The 22,809-nt window shown below is 40.8% G+C and overlaps 1 protein-coding gene across 15 annotated transcripts in view; it reads right to left on the bottom strand.

The window, feature by feature from the left end:
• Positions 1–20,477: 20,477 nt before the first annotated feature.
• Positions 20,478–22,809, bottom strand: part of RAPGEF2 (Rap guanine nucleotide exchange factor 2) — a 226,943-nt gene continuing 224,611 nt past the window's right edge. For all 15 annotated transcript variants that reach the window (XM_045576278.1, XM_036424416.2, XM_036424411.2 and 12 more), the window contains one exon: positions 20,478–22,550. In XM_045576278.1, coding sequence (XP_045432234.1) covers positions 22,525–22,550 — 26 coding nt within the window. In that variant the 3' untranslated portion in view covers positions 20,478–22,524. The remainder of the gene's footprint in view (positions 22,551–22,809) is intronic.

The following is a 22,809-nucleotide window of genomic DNA, read 5'->3' on the forward strand; positions in this document are numbered from 1 at the left end:
GCCCGCAACCAATGTATATGCCCCTGACCGGAATCGAACCTGGGACCTTTCAGTCCGCAGACCGACGCTCTACCACTGAGCCAAACCGATTTTGGCAGGATAGACAGTTTTAGTGCATTTTTAAATCAGTGAAAATTGAGTAAAATGCACATGAAGATATATATGTGTGTCTATATAAATATATACATATATATGTACACACACATGTATACATGTAATCTTTGTTCTGTATTTGTTACTTAGATAATTTTCAGGTCTTCTGCAAAATCAGTATTTCCCCTCACCTCAAGTTTAGCTCTGGATTATTTATTTATTTATTTATTTTAAATATTTTTATTGATTTTTTACAGAGAGGAAAGTAGAGGGATAGAGAGAAACATCGATGAGAGAGAGACATCGATCAGCTGCCTCCTGCACACCCCCCACTGGGGATGTGCCCTCAAGGAAGGTACATGCCCTTAACCGGAATCGAAACTGGGACCTTTCAGACCGCAGGCTGACGCTCTACCTACTAAGTCAAACCGGTTTTGGCTAGCTCTGGATAATTTAAAATGGTACTGTAGCCCAAGACAGTTTTGCTCAGTGACTACAGCATAGGTCCACAGACTGAAAGATCATGGGTTTGATTCTGGTCAAGGGCACATTCCTCGGTTTCAGGCTCAATCCCTGACCCTGGGTCAAGGCACATGCGGGAAACAACTAATCAATGTGTCTCTCTTACATAGATGTTTCTTCCTCTTCCTTAAAAAAAAAAAAAAAAAAAAAAATACCAATGGGAAAAATATCCTTGAGTGAAGATTAACAACAACAACAAAAGTTTAAATGGCTCTGTAGAACTGAACAGCAGTGAAAATAGACAAAGAATAAAGGCCTTCAATACAATAGCCCAATGCCTAGCCTTGGTTAATACAACCTGAAATCAGCACAGCCTTCACCTACAGGTCCTTCACCTACAGGGGAATAAAATAAATATGATCTCATTCACTAATCATTGTTCCTTCTTTATCCCAGACACAAATTAATAACAGCAAACATTTCCCCACTGCTTTAAACTTTCTCAAACAATTTTCCCTACAGGTGATGCTATGCGATTATCCTAACATCCTTGTGAAGCAGATACTACTGTTTGTCCTTATTCCATTTTTAGAGATAAGAAAATGAATCTGAGAGATGACTAGTAACTGGCCAAGGTCAAATGGCATTTGAGGAGCAGATCCAAGACTCAGGTCCACGATCACAATTGGCAGAGCCCGTGACTTTTTACAACACAACATGGTGACCAATGATCCAAAGTAAAAATAAAAAAGTTGTTATGAGGAAAACTCTGGGAAATCGTCCTTGAGCACAATTACGTTTTAGGGATGGTAACAGCTCAGAGTTAGAGCCAAGAGGTGAAGGAAATGTTCACAGATAAGATAAAGATAGGTAAGTTACTGGTGACAGACTGTGAGTTCCAGAGGGTTGTAGAATGGTTGGAGGGTCAGAAGGGGATGGGAGCATGAGTAACATGAGAGAATGTCTGGAACTTTACGGGAATAAGAGTCAGACTATAGAGGATGACCTTGAAGATGTGGACTGGTGGAGGTGACTGAGGCAAGCAGGGGCAGAAATGGCGGGGAGATTTGTGCCTGTGGTCTCCTGTGGGGATGCAGATAATCAATTCTCATTGTAACCTCCTTTGGGGATGGTCTCCTAAGCAATCTATCATGAAGACAAAGCGAGGGGGAAGGTGAGGGAAGGAGTGGTGGGTTATGGGAGCCCTTGGATCATTGTTATGCTCCCTTAAGTCCTGCTGGGGCTGGGGTCAGACTGTGAGGTCAGAGACTCTCCACATTTCTGCCCTGGTCTGTTGCCCGCTCTAAAGAGTGAAAACATAGGCAACATGGCAGTGTCAGGGGACTGGGCAGGATTTGTTCCTTTGAACAAAGCAGTATTTTACCTGAGAAAAACAGCACAGAATAGTAAAATTAATGCCCCTTAACTAAAAAATGTTTCTATCTCTCTCTCTCCCTTCCTCTCTGAAATCAATAAAAATACATTAAAAATAATAAAAAAATAAAGGATATGACAATAAAATTTAAAAAGACAACAATATCAACAGAGCAGAGAAAAGAAGGAGTGGAGAGAAGGCAAGACGAGGAAGAAGGTAGGATGGGAAGAGGAGGATGGAGGGAGTCAGAGGGATGGGGGAGAAGCAGGAAGGTTCAGACGCTCCCTATCCCCTTTGTGTTTACAGACGCTAAAACCACCTGTTCTCTGTGGACTGGGGGCCCTTTCCTGCAGCCCCTTCCACAGTGGCTGTCAGACCCCAAGAGCTGAACACTCCCCAAGCGCTCTGCTGACCCCAGCACGGTGCCCTGCTCCATGCACATCTGTCTGACCCAGTGACCTCTCCTCATGCTGACACGCCAGGCCATTGGTCTCCCAGCTGGGTCTCCCTAGCTTGCCCCACAGAATCACGTGTATAAAAGCCTTGTTTCCTGTGTCCTCATATGAGAAATAAGTCCCCCCGCAGCACCACTTTCCCCATTCACGTCCTTTCAAAGGACTGGGCTGCTCCCTGCCTCCAGCTAGCACTTGGCTTAGTGCTAAGCTAGCTTGTCATCTAAGAGATGACTTGGCTGCTATGCAAAGTCACATCCAGGGTCCTAACAACTCGGTGACACCTCCAAAGGCTTCATTTTACTCCAAGCTATTTCGAAGTTTAGTAGTGTAGAGGATCCAGATTCTCAAAGGGAAGGTGAAACCAGTGTCCAGCTCCAGTTCTTTTTCTTAAAAAAACAAACAAAACACAAACCTTTTTATTGATTCCAGAGAGAGGGAGAGACAAACATCAATGATAAGAGAGAATCATTGATCAGCTGACTTCTGCGCACCCTACACAAGGGATTGAGCCCACAGCCGGGGCATGTGCCCTGACTGGGAATCTAACTGTGACCTCCTGGTTCAACCACTGAGCTGCTCTGGCTGGGCAGTTCCAGTTCTGAAGGGTGTGAGGCCAAGGGGGTGAGCAGTCAGAGAGCCACACTCATAGGAACCCCCTCCAGGACACACATCCCCTGGGCAGGTCCCTACGCTGTGCAAGAGGCATTCACTCCTTAGGGGAAATCACCCTGGGATTAAAAAAAAGAAATCTGGCCATCACTGGTTTGGTTCAGTGGACAGAGTGTTGGACTATAGACTGAAGGGTCCCAGGTTTGATTCTGGTCAAAGGCATGTACCTTGCTTGCGGGCACATCCTTCGTAGGGGGTGTGCAGGAGGCAGCTGATCGATGTTTCTAACTCTCTCTCCCTCACCCTTCCTCTCTGTAAAAAAATCAATAAAATGTATTTTTTTTTTAAATCTGCCTCATCCAATTTCCTCTTCGTGTGAAACATTGCCTCAATCTTATCTTTTTTAAAGCCTGTGAGAGGGTTTCACTAGTGAGTCTAAGCTCAGAATAGCACTTGACACAGTCCAGAAGGAAACAAGGGACACTTGCCAAATTAATTCAAATAGGTTTGACTGCAGACAGAAGCACAACCCCCCAGGAAGTCAAACTACCCAGCTCAGGCAGAAAGGGACTGGTCTTTTGAGAGTTAGCCTCAGGGACATGTCCCATCTCCAGCATCTTCCCCCTCAGCATCCCCCCAGCACACACTCCCTCACACCTGTGCTGGCAGGACAGACTCCACATCCAGGAAGTGGGATGCCCAAGCAGGGGCTGTGTCACCATGGCCCACCTCCACCTTTCATTCAAGGAAGCTCATGCCCAGAGAAGGGAAACTGTCTCAGCAAGGGGACTGTCTTTTGCTGGGAGGCATCATTATCTGTGTGTGAGTGGCGCCTTTTATTCCTCTCCCATTTCCCTCCTTGTGGCTCTAGAGCTACGTGGCCTGAGTGAAATCCTGGTTCCCTACCAACTGGCTGGGTGCATTTAGATTCCGCATGCATCCAATTTCCCATCTGGAAAATGGGAAAAACAATAGCATGGGCTTGCTGTGGGGGTTACAATGTGTAAAGCATGATTGTCTCTGCTTCAGAGTAAGCACCCAGGAAATACTCGCTATTTCTATGGAGAAATCTTTATTGTTTGATGTTTTTTTTTGAGGGTCTAAGAATAGCTTCAGGCTGTTCCTGGTTTATTCCTTGCAACTGCTAGCTTTTCATCTCAGTTCATCTTTCAGTATAAGGTGGTTTTCTCTGAACCCCTCATCCCTAGATCTACCATCATTGCCCAACATTGAGGAACCCAAGTCATAAAAAAAAAAAAAAAAAAATCTCCCAGTGGCACCAAAAAGTTAAATACCTAAAACCATTATTTTCCTCCAATATATTTAACCCATGAATAAAGTTGGTTCACTTGGACTTTCCACCTCCAGGCAAATATCTGCTGTTTCTGATGGTTCATAGCTTTTGGGGTTAAGAAAATATTCTTTCTTAAAAAAAAAAAAAAATATATATATATATATATATTTACACACAATACACACACACACACACACACACACACACACACACACATAATCTTTATTGTTTTCAGAGAGGAAGGGAAAGGGAGAGAGTGATAGAAACATCAATGATGAGAGAGAATCATCCATCGTCAGCCTCCTGCACGTGCCCTGCTGGGATCAAGCCCACAACCTGAGCATGTGCCCTGACTGGGAATCAAACTGTGACCCCCTGATTCATAGGTTGATGTTCAACCACTGAGCCACGCCAGCCGGGAAAGAAAAGAATCTTGTCTCTAAATTTGATCAAGAGTTATTGTGCTCAGGCTAACTCTAGGTATCAGTTCAGCTAGTCCTTGTCTCTCCAGAAGAGCTGGAAGCAAAGAGTAGCCCACACCAAGGTCGCCAACAGGCCTAAATTCTCTTGGTGAGCCCATCTGGGTCTCCAGCTGTGTATTCAGGATCCGTTTCTTTAAACAAAATGGCACTTAACCAACACAGGACCTGGTATCTAAGTTAAAGTTGAAGTGAACGTATATGTAATCCTCTTTGTGGGGAGGTTTCAGGTGAACTCACCCACTATACAAACATGCAAGAGACACACGGCCTGCCTTGGTGGGAGCACAGGCTGGAGGCGCTCAGCAGCCTTGACTCCCTTCCCTCCCTCTCAGAGCTGATCTCAGAGCAGTGACAGCAACGCGAGCTCCTTGCTGAGGCCACTTTGTCCATCTTTAATTGTCCTTAGGTCTGTTTTCCCCAGAGTCAAGTCCAAGAACATTTCAAAAAGTCAAAGTAAACAAACAGAAAAAAATCATTCTCCATAGCTCACCAGTTGATTTTCCCAAGTTTTTCCCAGCTATAAAAAGATATTTCAACCGACAGGAAATAGTATCCTGCCTGACACACTGTCTCCCGAGGGAAAGTTTAACTTCTTGTCTCCCCACGTTTCAAGTTGGCAGAGAACCACCCCAGCTTCCTTCCAAGGCCTCTCACACGCTCTCTTGGGTAATTTGGTGTTGGAGTCCTGAGCACGGTGATATAATCTCACCCAATTTACTGGGAAATCCCCATCTTTATCTCTAATTAAAAACATAAAAAAAAAAAATTAGGTCAGAGAATGAGATCCAGGTATATTAGGTGATCTTTTTCTCTCTTACAGCTGCCAGTAGTTTGAAGCAAAATATTTTTCAATATGTGGTGGTCCATTTAAAAAAAAAAAAATCCATTTAACTTGTCATGTAAATTAGTTCCCTAATGCTGCTGTAACCAATTAAGACAACACAAATTTATTCTATTGATATCATTGTAATAACCTGGTCATTATTTAACAGAAAAGGGAAGTGTATAATAGATAACATAGGCATGCTGCTTACCCAGTGGTCCTGGATTGTAAGAAGTAGTTCAAACATTCCCCCCGGAGTCCCAGATTGGAGAGGGTGAAGACCGGGCTGAGAATTCCCTCCTGTTCATGAATTTCATGCACCAGGCCTCTAGTTTTCCTATAAAAATGACTAAATATCTAGAATCACAAAAATACCACACCACAAAAATGTGAACCCACAGTCAGGTCTGTTACCCCTGTGGAAATTTATAGGAGACAAGTAATACAATTGTCCAAAAGGTTAAATGATGACAATAAAAAACATGATGTTTAGAGCACTATATTCTCATTTCCAATAAAACAGAATGATAAGAGTAACTGAACTAAAGTTTCTTGATTTTCAAAACTAAAAAGAGACCAATAAAGCTTTCGATTTCATGACTTTTAAAGGCTTTTAAAGTTTATTTTCACAATCTAGTTTTTGGATGCTTGAAATAAAAAACTTACTTTTTAGAAAAGGTATTTTTTCTTTAACCAAGAGTATACATATATTCTTAGTCTGATTTTAATTTTTTCTTGTTTGGATAAGATGACCTAGAGAAATAGGGAATAAATGATTTTATGGGTAAAGGAATCTGAAAAAAATCACAATTTACACGCATTTCATATTGCCATTTTTAATTTATATTTCAAAATTATAATCTCACTTTGTAACAAGTGGTATAATCAGCTGAATTAAGAACCAGCCTGCAGGGGGTGCTGCTTACCTGATTTTTCTATGTAAAGTGCTGAAATTTCATTGCAACTTTTATTTATTTTTTAATATATATATATATATTATTGATTTTTTACAGAGAGGAAAGGAGAGGGATAGATAGTTAGGAACACCGATGAGAGAGAAACATCAAGCAGCTGCCTCCTGCACGTCCCCTCCTGGGGATGTGTCTGCAACCAAGGTACATGCCCTTGACAGAAATCGAACCTGGGACCTTTCAGTCCATAGGCCAACATTCTATCCACTGAGCCAAACTGGTTTTGGCGCAACTTTTATTTTTTATTATTATTTATATTTCTTCTTATATAAAGGAGAGGGAGAGGAAGAGAGAGCTAGATATATCAATGATGAGAAAGAATCATTGATTGACTGCATCCTGCAAGCCCCTCACGGAATCCAGCATGAAACCCGGCAAGTGCCCTGACCTTGTTTTCCTGGTGCATAGGTTGATGCTCACCCACTGAGCCATGCTGGCCTGGCTTTTGCAACTTTTAGTGAGGATCCAATTTGCCCAGTGGGAATAATTGTGAGAATAACAAAAGGGGTTATTTAAGTCAGGACATTGTTGAACAACTGAAAAGTTAACAAAATCTCTAGACCTGGATCATGAAATGCAATTAACTCCACCACATGGATGAACAATAAATAGTAAACTGAGATTTTGATATTACAATTTCTCTGAGGAGCTGGTCAATCCATAACACAATTAGAAGTATTTAACTCTTTTCTGATTAAAGATTTTCTTTCTTGTTTTCGAGGTTCTTCTGGTTCTTTCTAATTTTAGAAGCCTCTATTTTTTACCTTACACTTGCATCAAGTTGAAATTTTAAATGCAAGGTATTTATTCTTTTTATCATTTAAATTTTTTAAGTTTTTTTTTTTTTCTTTGAAAACATTCTGTAAAATGTCTGCAACAACTGGTCTGCCTTTGGGTTTGGTTCTTCTCCACCAAAATGTGTGAAACCATGAACAAACAAGGGGCCTATGTAGTTCAGAGTTGCATTCATAGACAACCCATCTAGGAAGCAAAATAATTTTTAAAAGGGATTCCAATTTTTCTGAAGTATATTGAAGGATATCCCATTTTATATTCATAGCCAGAGGGAAAAGGATGGGAGTGGGGGGAGGGAAAGGGGTCCTAATATATGGTGATAAAAGAAGATTTAACTTTGGGTGGTGAGCACACAGTGCAATATACAGATTTTATAACATATAAACCCATCCCTGAAACCCATATGTTCATGATGACCAATAAATTTAAAGGAAAAGAAAAAATAAATTCATAGAAACAGCCCAGCCTGTGTAGCTCACAGGAACCAAGAGGTCGCTGGTTCAATTCCTGGTCAGGACACATGCCCACATCTGTGGGCTCGATCCCCAGTGGGGGCATGCAGAAAGCATCCAATCAATGATGTTTCTCTCATCATTGAAGTTTCTACCTCTCTCTCCTTCTCCTTTCCTCTCTCTCTAAAAAATATCAATAAAAACATATTAAATTTTTTAAAAAAGAAACCTTTCTCCCCCCCACAACTGGTCTCCCTCTGTAAACTACTCAGATCCCTTCCTTCTCCCCAGCTACTCAGATCCCTTCCTTCTCCCCAGCCTCTGTTTATATGAAGATGTTTAGCTTCTCTGAATCAGTTGTTACCATTTCTCCTACTGCTCATCAGTCCAAATCCACTGACCACAACACTCAAGGTGGGGAAACCCAGCCAGCCACGTTAAAGCAATCCCAAAGGGTAAGGAATGCTAGAGAAAAACAAAATATTCAGAAGCCCGAGAGAGGTGAGGAAGGGGACAAGGATATTCCACAGCACAGACACCCATCCCATTTCTACAACTCCCAGCCCCTGTGGTCCGGCCCTCTCCGCTGCTCCCTTGGGCGAAGCCTGTGGGCTCACGGTAGAGGGGGGCTTAGAGTCATCTGCTTCTTAGAAGGAAAAACAGCTTCCAAACTGAGCCTCAGCTTTACGTCTTCACTGGTGCCCAGAAACCATGGGTGCCAAGGCAATTTCAAGGAAAACCATTCATGTAATCTTCCTGCACACCACAATTCAAGCTCTCACTGTCTAATCATGCACAGAGCGGTGATTCAGAGCAAGCCTCTGGAGCTGGCCTGGCTGGCTTCACCATCCAACTTCACCATCCAACTGTGGCAGTTTTCTAGCTGCCACAGCAGCAAGTGGCTTACCTCCCTGTGCCTCAGCTTACTTATCTGAGGAAGGCGGAGAATAATATTTTCTACCTTATAGGGTTGGGACAAAACCTATCGCTACATAAGGCATGCTTAGGCCCGTGTCTAGCACACAGAAAAGACTCAGCATACACCCACTCTTATGTAGGCTGTGTAGACACATTGATTCGGGATTTAAGATACTGTCTAAATGTACTAAAAGCATTTTTAGTACATTCATGGCATAGAAAGATTTCTATGGGCTGCAATACACATAATGCTGTGCAGTTCTGGTTGACAAAAGGTGTTATTTAGTTAGACTAGAAAATCAAAATGACTCTCAGAGTCTACAGCAAGCAAAAGACTGACTCTGCTGAGAGAGAAACTCCTGTACAGTAGATGTTGTGTCCCTAAATCTCCAGGGTGAGCTTTTTGTGGTGGTTGTTAATCTTCACCAGAGGATATTTTTGACACTGATTTTTCTAGAGAGAGTGGAAGTAAGGGAGAGAGACACAGAGAGAGGGAAACATCAAAGTGAGACAGATCAATTGGTTGCTGCCTGCATGAGCCCCAACCGGAGGCCAGAGATTGAGCCTGCAACTCAGGTATGTACCCTTGGCCAGAATCGAACCCATGACCCTTCAGTATGCAGGTCAACACTTTAACCACAGAGAAAAAATGGCCAGGGCCAGGGTGAACTTTTTGAGCGAATTTACCATTTGACAGTTGGTCTGCTATTTCTAGTGGGAAGCTGTGACAGTCTGGGCTCTGGGCAAATGGGATTTGGTATATACATTCTAGTCTGGCCTGGATCATTCTAGAGCTATGTTGGGTCAAGAATCAAAGGGTCTGCCCAGCTGGAGTGGCTCAGTGGTTGAGCATCAACCCATGCACCAGGAGGTCGCTGGTTCCATTCTTGGTCAGGCACATGCCTGTGTTTCGGAGTTGTCCCCCAATAGAGGGAGGGGAGGAGGCAGCAAATCAATGCTTCTCTTTCATCAATATTTCGATCTCTCTCCCATTATTTTCCTCTCTATAAAATAAATAAAAATATCCTATATAATATCCAATTAACCCTCATGCCATCACAAGATGGCTGCTCCCACAGTAGGAGCGAGGTTCCCATAACAAATGATCAGCAGGGACCTGAGGTTACGCTTCCCGCCTGATGTGTGCTGGGGGACCTGAGGCTGTGCCTTCTGCCGGTGGGGCTTGATGGGGATGGGGCCAGCTGGGTCTGGATCTTGCCCAATGGAAGTGGGATTGGCTGGATCTGGGTCTCACAAGATTTTGAGTGGATGGGCAAGGAATTGACTCTGGGGCCTGCAGCATGCCCCAGACTCTGACAGGAGGGAGATTTTCATATACATTTTATTACTTTTCTTTCATCTTTGACACTTCTATTATAGAGAAAGGGCAAATAGCAATATTAAAATATGTCCTCTAATTAATTCCCTTTTAATATGCATGAATTTTGTGCACCGGGCCACTAGTATTAAAAATAAAAAAAGAATCAAAGGACCCAGAATGCCTTCTCAAACTGCTTCGTGTTACCAGGCTTAGGGCCTCATTTAGCTCTTGCCACAGTTTTAGATGCATTTTGTAAACTCCAATTTGCTGGTTCTAAAGCTGGCTCTCTTTCTGCACTAAAATGCTCTTATTGCTCTTGGAAGCCTCTTTAGTTACTCCTCTTATGTTCTGCTCCTAATTTGGACTTAGCCTTGTCCCTCTGTTCTAAGCCTCTCATCCCAGGTTGCAGCCTCATGATTATCTCTTATCTCCAGTAGAAAGTAACAGATATGATGATTTAGTGTTCTTAATTTCTATTAGAAATTATAGTTTTAGGAGTCTAGCAGAGGACCCAGCTCTATTATAAATTACGGGTAGGTCAGTCTACATTTTGAAATATAGTTTTTTAATTGGATGGGTTATAATTTGAGGTTCCCACTCGACCTTCATTGACATTGGAGGGGAGGGACTCCTCATCACTGTTAGATGGAATGGGAGTTCCTGCTCAATGGTCAGCCATCACTGCTACTTCCGGGGCTGGGAGCGGCAGAGGGGCCTTGTTCCAACTTCCCTCATGGCCTCCACTGACATCACAGAAGAATTGGTGTCATCACTGCTGAGCAGGTGTGGAAAGCTACATGGTCTCCAATGATACTGTCTGGGGGTATGATGTCCCACTCCCCTCCTCAGCTCTCTCTAACCCGGTGGAGGTTGTTAACAAAAAACAACAACAACAGCAAAAAAACAACATTCAAATCTGTAAAGAATTTTTGAGAGTTTATTTGAGCCAAACTGCCAACAATTGCCGGGAAGCAGAACCTCAATGGATTGAGATAATGCTCCAGAGAATGGCGGGTTTTCCTCTATTTTTATACATTGCAATAAAAAGAGGGGGTGTAGGTAGGGTACCTGACATCCATTGGTGATAGATTAGAGAGATGGGGAGAAAGCAAAGTGGGGAAACCCCGGGGATGGGATAAAAAGTAAAATGATAGACACATACTTAAGTGAGTGCAGGAACAATTAACATAACAATGAAGGAATTTGTAATATCTGTCCTGGCACCCAGACACAAGGAGTACAGAAAAGGGAAGTTACAAGTTACCCAGACATTTCAAGGGTATGTTAGCATAGATGCAAAAAGACAGATAGGCTCAGTAAAGGTATAGGTTGACCTTGTCAGTGAAGATACCAGCCTAGGATGTAACTACCCACAACAATTGCGTTTAAGTTAATTTCACACCATCCTTTGTGGTTACTTTAGGTCTTTGAATTTGCAAGAGTGCCATGCAGGCCTTCCCTGAGCTTATCAAGTTAGCATGTGGCCCCTTTTGTCCACAAGGATTTTTAGGGCAAATTGGTGTCACCACAATTACAGCCTGGGAACTCTGGCTTCCCAATTCAGCTTTTGCTGGCCTGGGTAGGTGCTGCTACACTGTTTTCTGGAGTGTTTCACTAGAGCAGAGCAGTTATTGTCTAGCAGTTTCTGTGTTGCTAGCCCCCATTTCTTGGTTCTTGGCTAGGGAGCAGGTTTGCTTTGCTTGGTCTACATTCACTGGCATTTCTGGGTTGTCAGCCTTTTTAGCTCCAAGTCTGGGATTTGTGAGGCAAAAACAGAACAAACAAAAACCCGAGGGAACATATCACCTGTAGCCCCGAGGTCCCTAATCAGCCTGCCTTCTTCTCTCTATCTTTCAAAGTCGTCTTATATTTGTTTTCCATATACTGTCAGGGGTTTTAGTTGTATAATACTTCGTAGAAGAAATGCATGTTTTTTTAGATGAAGCTGCCGTAAGCTACTGTAAACACTAGAGGTCTCCTCTAATGTGCATTTTTTAACTTTTTATCTGAAGAAAGTCTAATTTTCAGCATTATCAAACATAATTCTGAAGGATTAAATTGCTTTATTAATTTATTTCCAGTTCCTAAATATCCAATTTTCTTCTTTTTTTAAAATATATTTTATTGATTTTTTTTACAGAGAGGAAGGGAGAGAGATAGAGTTAGAAACATTGATGAGAGAGAGTCATCGATCAGCTGCCTCTTGCACACCCCCTACCGGGGATGTGCCCGAAACCAAGGTACATGCCCTTGACCGGAATTGAACCCGGGACCCTTCAGTCCCCAAGCCGATGCTCTATCCATTGAGCAAAACTGATTTTGGCTAAATATCCAATTTTCTTAAATTGTATCTTTTAAAAAAAGCAACTGTATCTAATTATGTCCTCAAGATTATACTAGTCAATGGGAGAGGCTGTAGGCCTGACTACACTATGGTATTGTTATCATCCTCATGGATCAGTTTGTTTTTGACATGTTATATTCATTAAACTGCATAGGAAACACATCACTGCCTTCAGAAACATTACGATGTGGAACATTAGGAAGTAAAACAAAGTAAGGTTTCAGAACTTTGAAATTAGTTTTATCCTGTAGCTTTCATCAGAAAGCTTTCATTAAAATTTTTAATTGTTCCTGAAACCAGAAGAAAAGCAGTTTACAATAGAAATCTTTCCCATTTTAACCAGTCTTGGTAGCTGGAGTAGGACAGTAGACATTTGAACTTTTAAATTTTTGTTGACCAAATGTCAACAAAAATTAGTTAAATATTGCGTCTGGAACAATAAAGAGAATTCTTGGGGCTATTCTAGTTGATTGGCTGCTCCCACTGGTAGCGCTGCCTGCTCATAACCTCTCACCCACACTCTTTCATCTTCTCCCAGAATAGAGTGATCAATCTTTCCAAATGTCACCACAGAAATTCAAATTGGAACCCTCAGTGTCTTTGGAAATGTAGATCACCTTTTCAGCTCAAGTTTAGATAAAGGTCATAAACTGCTTTTCTAACTCTGATCTCTGAAAACCTTGGCCATCTCATAACTTAAAACCAGGTTTTTTGTTTTCTTTTGTTTTACATTCAGATAGAGGCATTCCCATGACCTCTAATTGGACCAACAGGATTTTACTATTAAATCACTTCTGTATTTAGAAATAAAAAAATTACCATAACAAAACAGGGATGCTATTTTGTACCAAGTTTCCCTAAACTTTTGACCTGGGTGCATTTGTGAGTGAAGAAGATGAGAGAGAAAAAATACAACTAACTTAGTTGTCTATCATTCAGAATTAGTGGTCCTGACAGCTTAAGAAAAGAAGGGTCAAAAATCTGCAGAGTGAAAGATGCCCCCTGCTGTGAACTCTGAAAGTGATGTATATGAAATAAAGGCAAATGTACTTGCTGCAGGACCCCAGGTGTACTTCCTATAGAATACAACCTGAACGGCGCCTGCTGGAGTTTTCCAATGCCTTCTCCTATTTCTACCACCACTCTACTCAGTATACTCATCCATGAAACCAATACCCGCCGTATATATGTCATAAAGATTTTTGAGGAACAAATGCTAAAAAATACAGGCAGAATATTGAAAGTCCAAACTTGTATTTGTTATATTTGTGAACAAAATTTAGTCATTTTATTCTAAAACCCCCAAAAATGTGAAGAGAAATTACTGAAGCTTCACAGTAGGTTAGAGTTTATTGGCAGCATGGGGAAGGGTTTTGGAAAAAATAGAACAATAAAACAACAAAAAACAACAACAACACACACACACACACACACACACACACACACAACCACAGTCATCTAAAATAATTCAGAGCATTGGGAAAAAAAAAAAAAAAAAAAAAAAAAAAGACAAATAGCCTGGCCAGTGTGGCTTAGTGGCTGAGCATGGACCCATGAACCAAAAGGTCATTGTTTCGATTCCCAGTCAGAGCACATGTCTGGATTGTGGGCTCGATTCCTAATAAAGGGTGTGCATGAGGCAGCCCATTGATGTTTCTCTTTCATCAGTGTTTCCATCTTTCTATCCTTCTTTCTTCCTCTCTCTCTAAAATCAATAAAAACACGTTAAAAACGTGCGCGCACGCGCGCGCACGCGCGCGCACACACACACACACACACACACACACAAACAAACAAACAAAACAAAAAACAAATAGTGTTTGTGTAGACAGAGTAATAGGAGAGACTGAAGAAACAGACAAGATTCAGATCTTCAGCATGGTACCAGACCAAAGAGGTCTGTTTGCCTCTGTGTATAAAAACCCAATCAGACGCAAACAGGAGTTTGCAGCCAAGAAAGTAGAGGTTTATTAATTGAGAAAATGATGTCAAGCTGAAATCATTAGGTGAGCTAATGCTCAAAGACCTGGCTCCCCAATGGCTTCAAGGGGGTGGGTTGGTTACTGTATTTTTCGGCATATAAGATGACCCCCTAATTTTACAGTTAAAACATAGGTTTAGACCTATATTTGCTGTATAAGACTACCCCCCACTTCCGAGGCATCACCAGTTCTTTTTTTAATAGACCGCCTCTCTGACTCTGGCCAATCTGAGTAGGCATTTTACTAGAACACAGTGTAGCTTCAGGTACAGAACATGTACACTGTGTTCTAGTAAAAAGCCTGCTCAGATTGCCCAGAGTCAGAGAGGCGGTCTATTAAAAAAAGAACTGGTGTTGCCTCGGAAGTGGGGGGTAGTCTTATACAGCGAATATAGGAAATTAGGGGTCGTCTTATACGCCGGAAAAATACGGATATAGGGAAAAATATTCACAATGGCTAAAGGAGTTGGGGTATGGGCTCCTTGATTACTTGGGGCCATGCGCAGAAGTTGGTCTTTGGCCTGGGCGAGTTTATTTTGAAGAAGTGGTGTTAGAAAATTCAAGGGACCAAAGAGCTGCATGTGGCTCACAAGCCCCAATTTGCTGACCACTGCCTTAAGACATCAGGTTCTGGTCAGCATCAAACTTTCTTTTTTTAAAAAGCCTTAGATCTGTTGATCAAAGGAACAGAATTTTGGTCAAATCAATGATAACATCTTGACTTCAATTGTGTTTGAGCCTCAGGTCCATGAAGTAGAAGGACCCTACAGACCACACCCTCATGAAACTGCCGGAAGCCATTTCCAGCAAGTCATAATTGCAAGAGTTTCATCAAAATATTGATGGAACTTGGGGACTCAACAAGGGCTGAGTCACATGTTGTCACTTGTTGGAATGGCTAAAGGCATTTCCCCAAAACCTGAATAGGATGATTGTTTGCTGCCAGATAGCTCAGGGAATCTTAATCTACATGTTATTGCCTCCTACTGGCCAAACACCTGAACAGCCAAAGGCTATTCCCCATTCTGACAGTGGCTTCTGTAGAGAAACCCTAACCTTTGAAGTGTATCTCCACCTTGCCTTAGGACAATTTGTGTTAATAAAAAGCAAGGAGTCCTGAGACGAGAAGAACTTAGCTCCTTCAGCCAGGCTCCTCTGACCCCCAATGTCTTTCAAAATTATCTTTCGTCTTTGGACTTAGTCTATGCACAGCCTTTCTTCATAAATGCTGGAACAAGAACCCCGGCATGAAACTAGATAGAATGATGTCATGGCTGACATCAGTGACATAGCATAGCAAATACATAAACAAGTGGAGTAGGGAAGGCAATGGTGAGAAGAAGGAACTATTTTATGGTAGAAATAAATTAATAAAATATTCAAAGGAGAGGAAAAAAAATCCACAATAGATATTATTGATTTCTATCCTAATTTGTCCCTGAAACACATTTAAAATGTGGTGGTTTGAAAATAACTTAAAGCTCATGGAAGCTTGGAAGCTTCAAGCTTTACACTCACCAAATGCCTTCGTGTGGCTGTCACCATGGGTGGAGTCTTCCTGTCTGGGTGGATCAAGCTTGATTTATAGACACAGCCAAGCTTTCCCAGCATTTAGAGGCTGCAGGCAGTGGCATTCCACAGCCATGAGAGAATTAGCTCCTCAAAGAATCAGCTGCTCTAACGTGACCTCCAACTGGGAGTCCTTGATCACTGTAAAGAGGGAAAAGGGCCAGCTTCCTGTAGCGCCACAAGGAAGGAAAGGGAGTCTCACTTAGAGCAACTAGTCAGAACAAATAAAAAGTTCAAGGCGGATACTGTGTAAGGCTGATAAATTCTGGGTCCCTTTCTGGATCTAGAGAAGAAAAAAATTAAACATTCATTAATATTTTGTCTCTTAATAGAGATATTTATGTAAATCTATGGGTAATTTGCTTCCTTCTGAACAAAATAAATTTCAAGTGAAGTGAGCTTGTTGAACTTATTCCACTATTCCAATAAAGACCCTCTCATTTGGAGGAACTCTGAGGATCTCATACTCTATGGGAATAAGAGAAAACATTTCAATTTCTTAGGTACAGTCACACTTGACTGATCTTAAAAGCCACTTGAAATCCATGAGGTAAACCACTCCAAGCACAAATCAGATAAACTCTGGATTCAGCTATCATGTGCAAAATTATGTACTTTAATCTTCAAAAATTATGTACTTATTGTTAAATAAGTTTATCTGATAACTTCCAAAATCAGAAAAAAGAGACAATCTTTTGCTGTAATAGGTATCCAATACATGGGACACATTAATTGTTATGAATGGGAAAAATTTCAATGCCATTCCTACAATTCCAAAGGAGTGGGGGTTTTCATTTCCCAAGAGCTCTGCTCTAACCATATATGTCAGCATTTTAATTTTGAAGAAAAAAAAATGTTTGCCATATACTCAAATCTGAATAATCATAGTTATTCTTTTAGAAAAAAAAAAAAAAGTGAATAGAATAGAGTCCTTTTTATTTTTTTTTCTACTAAATGCCAGGAAATATAACAAAAATACTTCTTTTGTTGATTTTTCTCTCATTATAGTGATAATTATATTGTCAATAAAGCTAATGAAGTCTCACCAGTACTGGGCAGAGTTATAGATGTCCTTCAACAAATGCATGTTGGCTGATTTTGATTGTCCAATTTATCTGTGTAATTTGGGCCCTCTAGGGTACTTGATAAGCTATTCGTTTTTGCAACCCTTTATAATATTCCAGGCACCATTCCAGGTGCTGAGTACAGAGTGGTTATCAAGAGAGAATACACAAAGAACAGAAATGGCTCTCCATCCTGGATTCAAGAATAAGAAGAGTTCACAGAGAGTTGCCCTGAGACTGGGAATTCATTCAGGTACAATAAGGACATCTCATTTGGTTGCTTCCTAAGAAATAGGTGTCTGTTCCACTCAGATTTGAACACTACTCCTACTTTGGATCAATCATTTTCTTGACTTCACAGACCCCCTCTTGTTCATAACTTCTGCATACTCATGACTTCAACATATTGACTTCATTGAATACTGCTTCTGCTCTTCTGTGCATTTGCACAGAAAATCCCCAGAGGATGTGATGAGCTCAATCAAGATGGTTGAACTTCTAATGCCTCCGTGCTCAGTCTAGGACCCTCTTATAGATTGCTGGCAAGCCTACATTGGCAACTCTTGGGCCAGGCATCTCCTTTGATCCAGCTGTAACCAAGGCTGCTGGATAAGATATATCATCTTAGGGCCACTCGGTAAGTTTCCCATACAGCCTGAGAAATGAGACACTCTGCCAAAAGAAGACTGTAATTTGAAGTTACCTCGGTTTACTTGAGGGTAATCAGTAAATATCCAGCATCTAGAAAAGTGTTATAGTATGTGCACAATATGAATGAAATTAGTTCATTAAACTGCATCTGGAAGTATTAGACATATTTTCATCATAATGTTACACTTGACACTGTCTTGAGAGCAAATCAATTTTGTAGTTTTATTTGAAATGTTCCAACTTACATAAATTTAAACTCAAATATTCTGATATACTGTTACTTCTTTGCTATTGAATACCCTGGACTAATTTTATTTCATTATTATCCTTCTTCTATAAAATTGGTGATTTGATTCTAAAATTCACTTCTGATATTATATTCCATGCTTAGGTGATTTCTCCTATAATGAAAATTGTTATGACCTTATTGGTTGCCCATGAAATAAAGCCTTTTCTAAGATTCTTTAACCTTGCATGCAATGTTTTGGTCACCTCTATAAATTTTCCTATCATGTAGCCATGACATTGTAAAAACTAACTGAGTGATAAGTATAATTTCAAACACAGGCAGACATTTTACTGTGCTTGCCTTGTATTTGGCTAAATGTGAATGTTGAAATAAGTGCACTAACATTATTTCTCAGTTCCATTGAATATTTGCTCTCACTGTAAACTCGGTAAATTCTCATTTACTTTACTGTCCTTCTTAGAAGTGTCATGTTGCCTCTGTTGTACTCTGCCCTACTCATTCCATTAAATTATTGCCTTTTTTCCAACCTCTCTTGTTGACATTCTTAGTGAATGTTCACAAACTCATTTGCCTCACTAATCCACAACTTGACCCTTCAGTGGCTGCACTTTCTTTATTCTTTGAATAAACTATTTTGAAAAAGTTTATTCTTATTGATTTCAGAGAGGGAGAGATAGAAACATCAATGATGAGAATCATTAATTGGCTGCCTCCTGTATGCCCCACACTGGGGATTGAGCCCATCGCCTGGGCATGTGATCTGTGCAACTGGGAATCCAACTGTGACCTCCTGGCTCATAGGATGACATTCAACCATTGAGCCACACCAGCTGAGCCTGAATAAGAACAGTATCATGGACTCAAGGATTCAGAGAGCTGCCTATATTTCTTTGGCACATATAAAAATGTAATAATGCACTGGAAATACACTAGTACACAGACCTAACACACATTCTCAGCAGCTTGCATCATTCAAGAACATTTTGGTATTATCAGTGAACTGGAGACAAATTATATTAAAGCCTAGATGAGCATAAACTCTATGCATCTTTATAGAGGAAAAAGGATCACAGTTGAGGAAATAATTGAAGGCCTTTAAACTGTATGTATGAAAACAGACATGGTTTGGTTGGCCTTCTTGATTGGGGAGGAAGCCTCAGATGTTTGACAACACTTTCTACAACATTGCGAAAATACTTGGCAAAGTTCTGCTATTAACATGACATAGATTAAACTGTCACTGCTATTGACTACATCTGATGAGCACATATTTCTTGAAATCCTGAAACAAAGACAAGTCCTTTGCTACTTAAAGGTAATCTAAAACCTCAAAGGGGAATACTAGTAATCATGCCAATTTGTCATTTTCTTGTTTTTAGCACAGAATACAAAAAGCGATGGCAAAGAGGTTATTGTTCAGAACATCAGATTCTTAATATTTTTCCAAACAGACGAGAAAATTAAGCTTTTGGAACGGCAGAAACTTAAATAGCGCATTGCATTAAAGAGAGGATGGGTTCTTGTTTTGTTAGGCGTGTCCCTGGGTAATGGCTTTTAAGTTAAAAAGATGATAGAGGAGAGCACACAACACATACACACACAATAGCTTCATTTACAAAAAGGTATGGTTGAAGCCACTGGTTTTAATCCTCTAACTGTCTTGATGGCCAGATTTTCAAAATTTACTCACCAAAGCAGCTAGCACAAATGCCTCAGAAAGATTTTGAAGTTTGGCCAGTGGCCACATTAGTATCAGGAGCCGATTCCTGACCCCTTTTTAGACTTCCATCCATTTTCTCCAGTTTGCTGCCTATACTCCTATATGTTCCACTCCGACCTCTGAGGCTTTCCAGTGAATGATGGATAGTCCTTTCATTTAGGTCTGCTCAAAGCTAAAAAATGAGTCTTTGATTTCAAAGTGTACAATATTTTATGTACCCATTAGAAGTCCTAAATCATTAGCTAAATTGAAATAAAAAACTTGATTTCAAAGTGCAACTGGGAATCCAACTGATTTCTACTGATCAATAGGTTGCTGCTTAACAAACTTTTACTTTTTTAAATACAGATGCCCTTCTGATAGACTGAAATAGTATTTATACTTACCAGCCCTAAGAACTCAGAGACAGAACACTATTTTATATACCCAATAGAAATCCTAAATCATTAGCTAAATTGTAGCATTAGTGGTCATGATCTTGAACTCCTGTTTAAGTTCTCTGAGGTCTTTCTCAGAATGTATACTGGGGGACAAAATATAAGGTTCCACAGCTATTTTTTATTGGAAAAGGCTGAGAAGAGAAAAATGCTCTGTAGATATATAGTGATACCATCTGCATTTTTCACTGAATCTCAAGAAAAACTATAAATACTAAGCATGGCTTGGCCTGTGTTAACATTAACGATATTAACTTCTTTTCTAAGAGAACAGGCTATTGGATAGTTTGAGGCTACACAGGCCAGGTCTCCTCAGCTTCCCAAGTATTTGACCCTACTGTGAGACTCAAAGGCTTTCTTGCACTTTGACAATAAAAAGCATGCACGATTCATTAAGAATATAGACAAGGCTTTATGTTATATTTATTTATTTTCCAGCTTATACAAACTGGATGTAGAAGCATAAACATAGTACATTTCTACCATCTTCAACAAAAATATAACCAATATGTACAATTATTGTATTAAAAATACAAAAGGGATACAGACTCCACCAATGTCTTTCTAAAAGACATACAGGTACAAGTAGTATCAAAAGTATGAGGAAATCACCAGTTAATTGTACATTCTGCACGTGACATCACAGAGCGAACTGAGATTAGCAGTCCTATGTTCTACGCTTACTTAATGCTTAGATAACATTTGTGCAACTTGTGGTAGAGTTAGATTTCTGTCTTTCTATATGCACATGAGGTCCATAGCCTATATAATAAAACTGGCAAAGAATGCATATTACATGTAAAATTACAAATGCTTAAATTGACAATGTAATATATAAGCAAGTAGACAATTGCCATGAGACAAGAGAATTATTAAATAAAGCACTGACATTGTTTGATACAGTGAAAAAACACTGCATTTTGACTCTTTTTTAAAATTTGAAGCTATTTACGTTTCGCTACTGATCAATATGATCAGCTGAATTTAATGGAAAAAAAATCCAAGACCAGCAGTTCCTCACATTTGAGTACTACTCGGATTGGCAGCCTTCACTTTTCCGGAGTCTGTGCAAAAACAACACAAAAATAGAGTGGAGGGGGTCATTTCAGTCATTATAGGGTTAATAGCAGCTGTGAGCAGGTGGTTGCTACACTTTTTAGGCCTTTTCTCTATCCATCGTGTGTCTATTAAGCCACTTTCAGGTTAGTCTTCGGCGGCGACTAAACCCCCTGGCGAAGGCTGGCATCTCCCACCAGGTTTGGGATCTTTAGATCTTTGATCACGGTCAAGGCTTGTTTAGTCCCTAATGCCAATTCGGTAAAGGGAGGCTGTCTTGAAAGAGCAGTACTAACAGCTGGCATTAGCTCCAACATCCCAAGCTGCTTTCACTGCAATGCTATCCAGTTATAAACATTTCTCTGGAAAACAAACAACAACAACAACAAAAAATTCCTAAAACTAAATGAACAAAAATCAAAGAAACATAACTTAAAAAAAAAAAAAAAAAGGGGGGGAGGGGGTTGCCATCCATGTCAGTGGAGCAGGACACACCCTCCAACGACCCTGTCCCACACTCCATAAGGCTCAGACACAGGACACAGAGTCCTAGTTCCCTCCCCTGGCCATGTGCAAACAGTGTGACAGGAGAACCCCACCCACTGGGGAAGGAGTGGAGGGGTGTCTTGGTATCTGAGGGATTGGCTAACAGTTTATACTTCTCCGGGGGAGGCCTGAAGGGCCCCATGCCAGGTCTTCCCTTCTTCTTGCTGTGGCCACACCCTGTCCGGCATATTTGGTTTTTTGTTTTTTGAAGAAACCCAGGCTGGCAACCCTACTCAAAGGTTCAAAATAATACTGTAATTATTAAGTGGATATAACTCTGAACACAATCTTTAAATTCATTTAAAAAAAAGAAAAAAAAGAAAAAGGAGGACATTGTAAACAAGTGGACAAGCACTGTCCTCAAAGGATTTCATTGTTTTTCTTTGTCTTCCTTGGTGGGTGAAAGGCCCCGAGAAGTTCGATGGCTAGCTTTTCTCATTCTCCCAATGAGACCAAGTGCTAGGACTGGATTGACATCTAAAAGGAAGATTTGAAAACAATCGTTCCAGGCGTTGAGAAGTGCAGCTGGGGGTGCATCCTCGTGTGGTGACGATCTTGGAATGTGGAATGATACTGTGTGACGTGGCAGGCAGCAACAGTGGGGACTTGAAGATTGCTGCGCTGTGCATTTCAAGCAACAAAGTCTGAAAAGTGCCAGGGCAATTTCTTCACAGTATTTCACATGCAAAGGGGAAAGGAAGAAGGGGAGAAGAAGCCCCATGCTGCTTTTAAGGCAGGGAAGGAGGCAAACTGGTCCACCATCCTCAGAATGTGAGTTCCAAGGCCCGGATGCTAGGGACGTCTTCTTGTGCTCTCCTTGCGGGTGGCTCACTCTGGATCCAGAAAAGCCTGTGCCTCAAACAGCAGATACTTGCTCATCTTCTGCAAACACAACCAGGAAAGAGAGAGAGAGAGAGAGAGAGAGTGATGAGCAAGTTAAGTCCTTCTGGTGCTGAGAGGACATGCTTGCTGATGTGCTTAAGAAAAATACCTCAGCTCTCCTTTTCAGTATACCTCACTTAAAATCCCTGCCTTTTTCTCTAGGTGATGATTGTTAATAATGAAGACTTTAAAGTATACATGAAGCCTATTTAAATACACACACACAGTATAGACAAGGAGTCTATTTAATAATGAGTTC

The sequence above is a fragment of the Pipistrellus kuhlii genome, unplaced genomic scaffold (assembly GCF_014108245.1).
Source record: "Pipistrellus kuhlii isolate mPipKuh1 unplaced genomic scaffold, mPipKuh1.p scaffold_m20_p_8, whole genome shotgun sequence".
Taxonomy (NCBI): Eukaryota; Metazoa; Chordata; class Mammalia; order Chiroptera; family Vespertilionidae; genus Pipistrellus; species Pipistrellus kuhlii.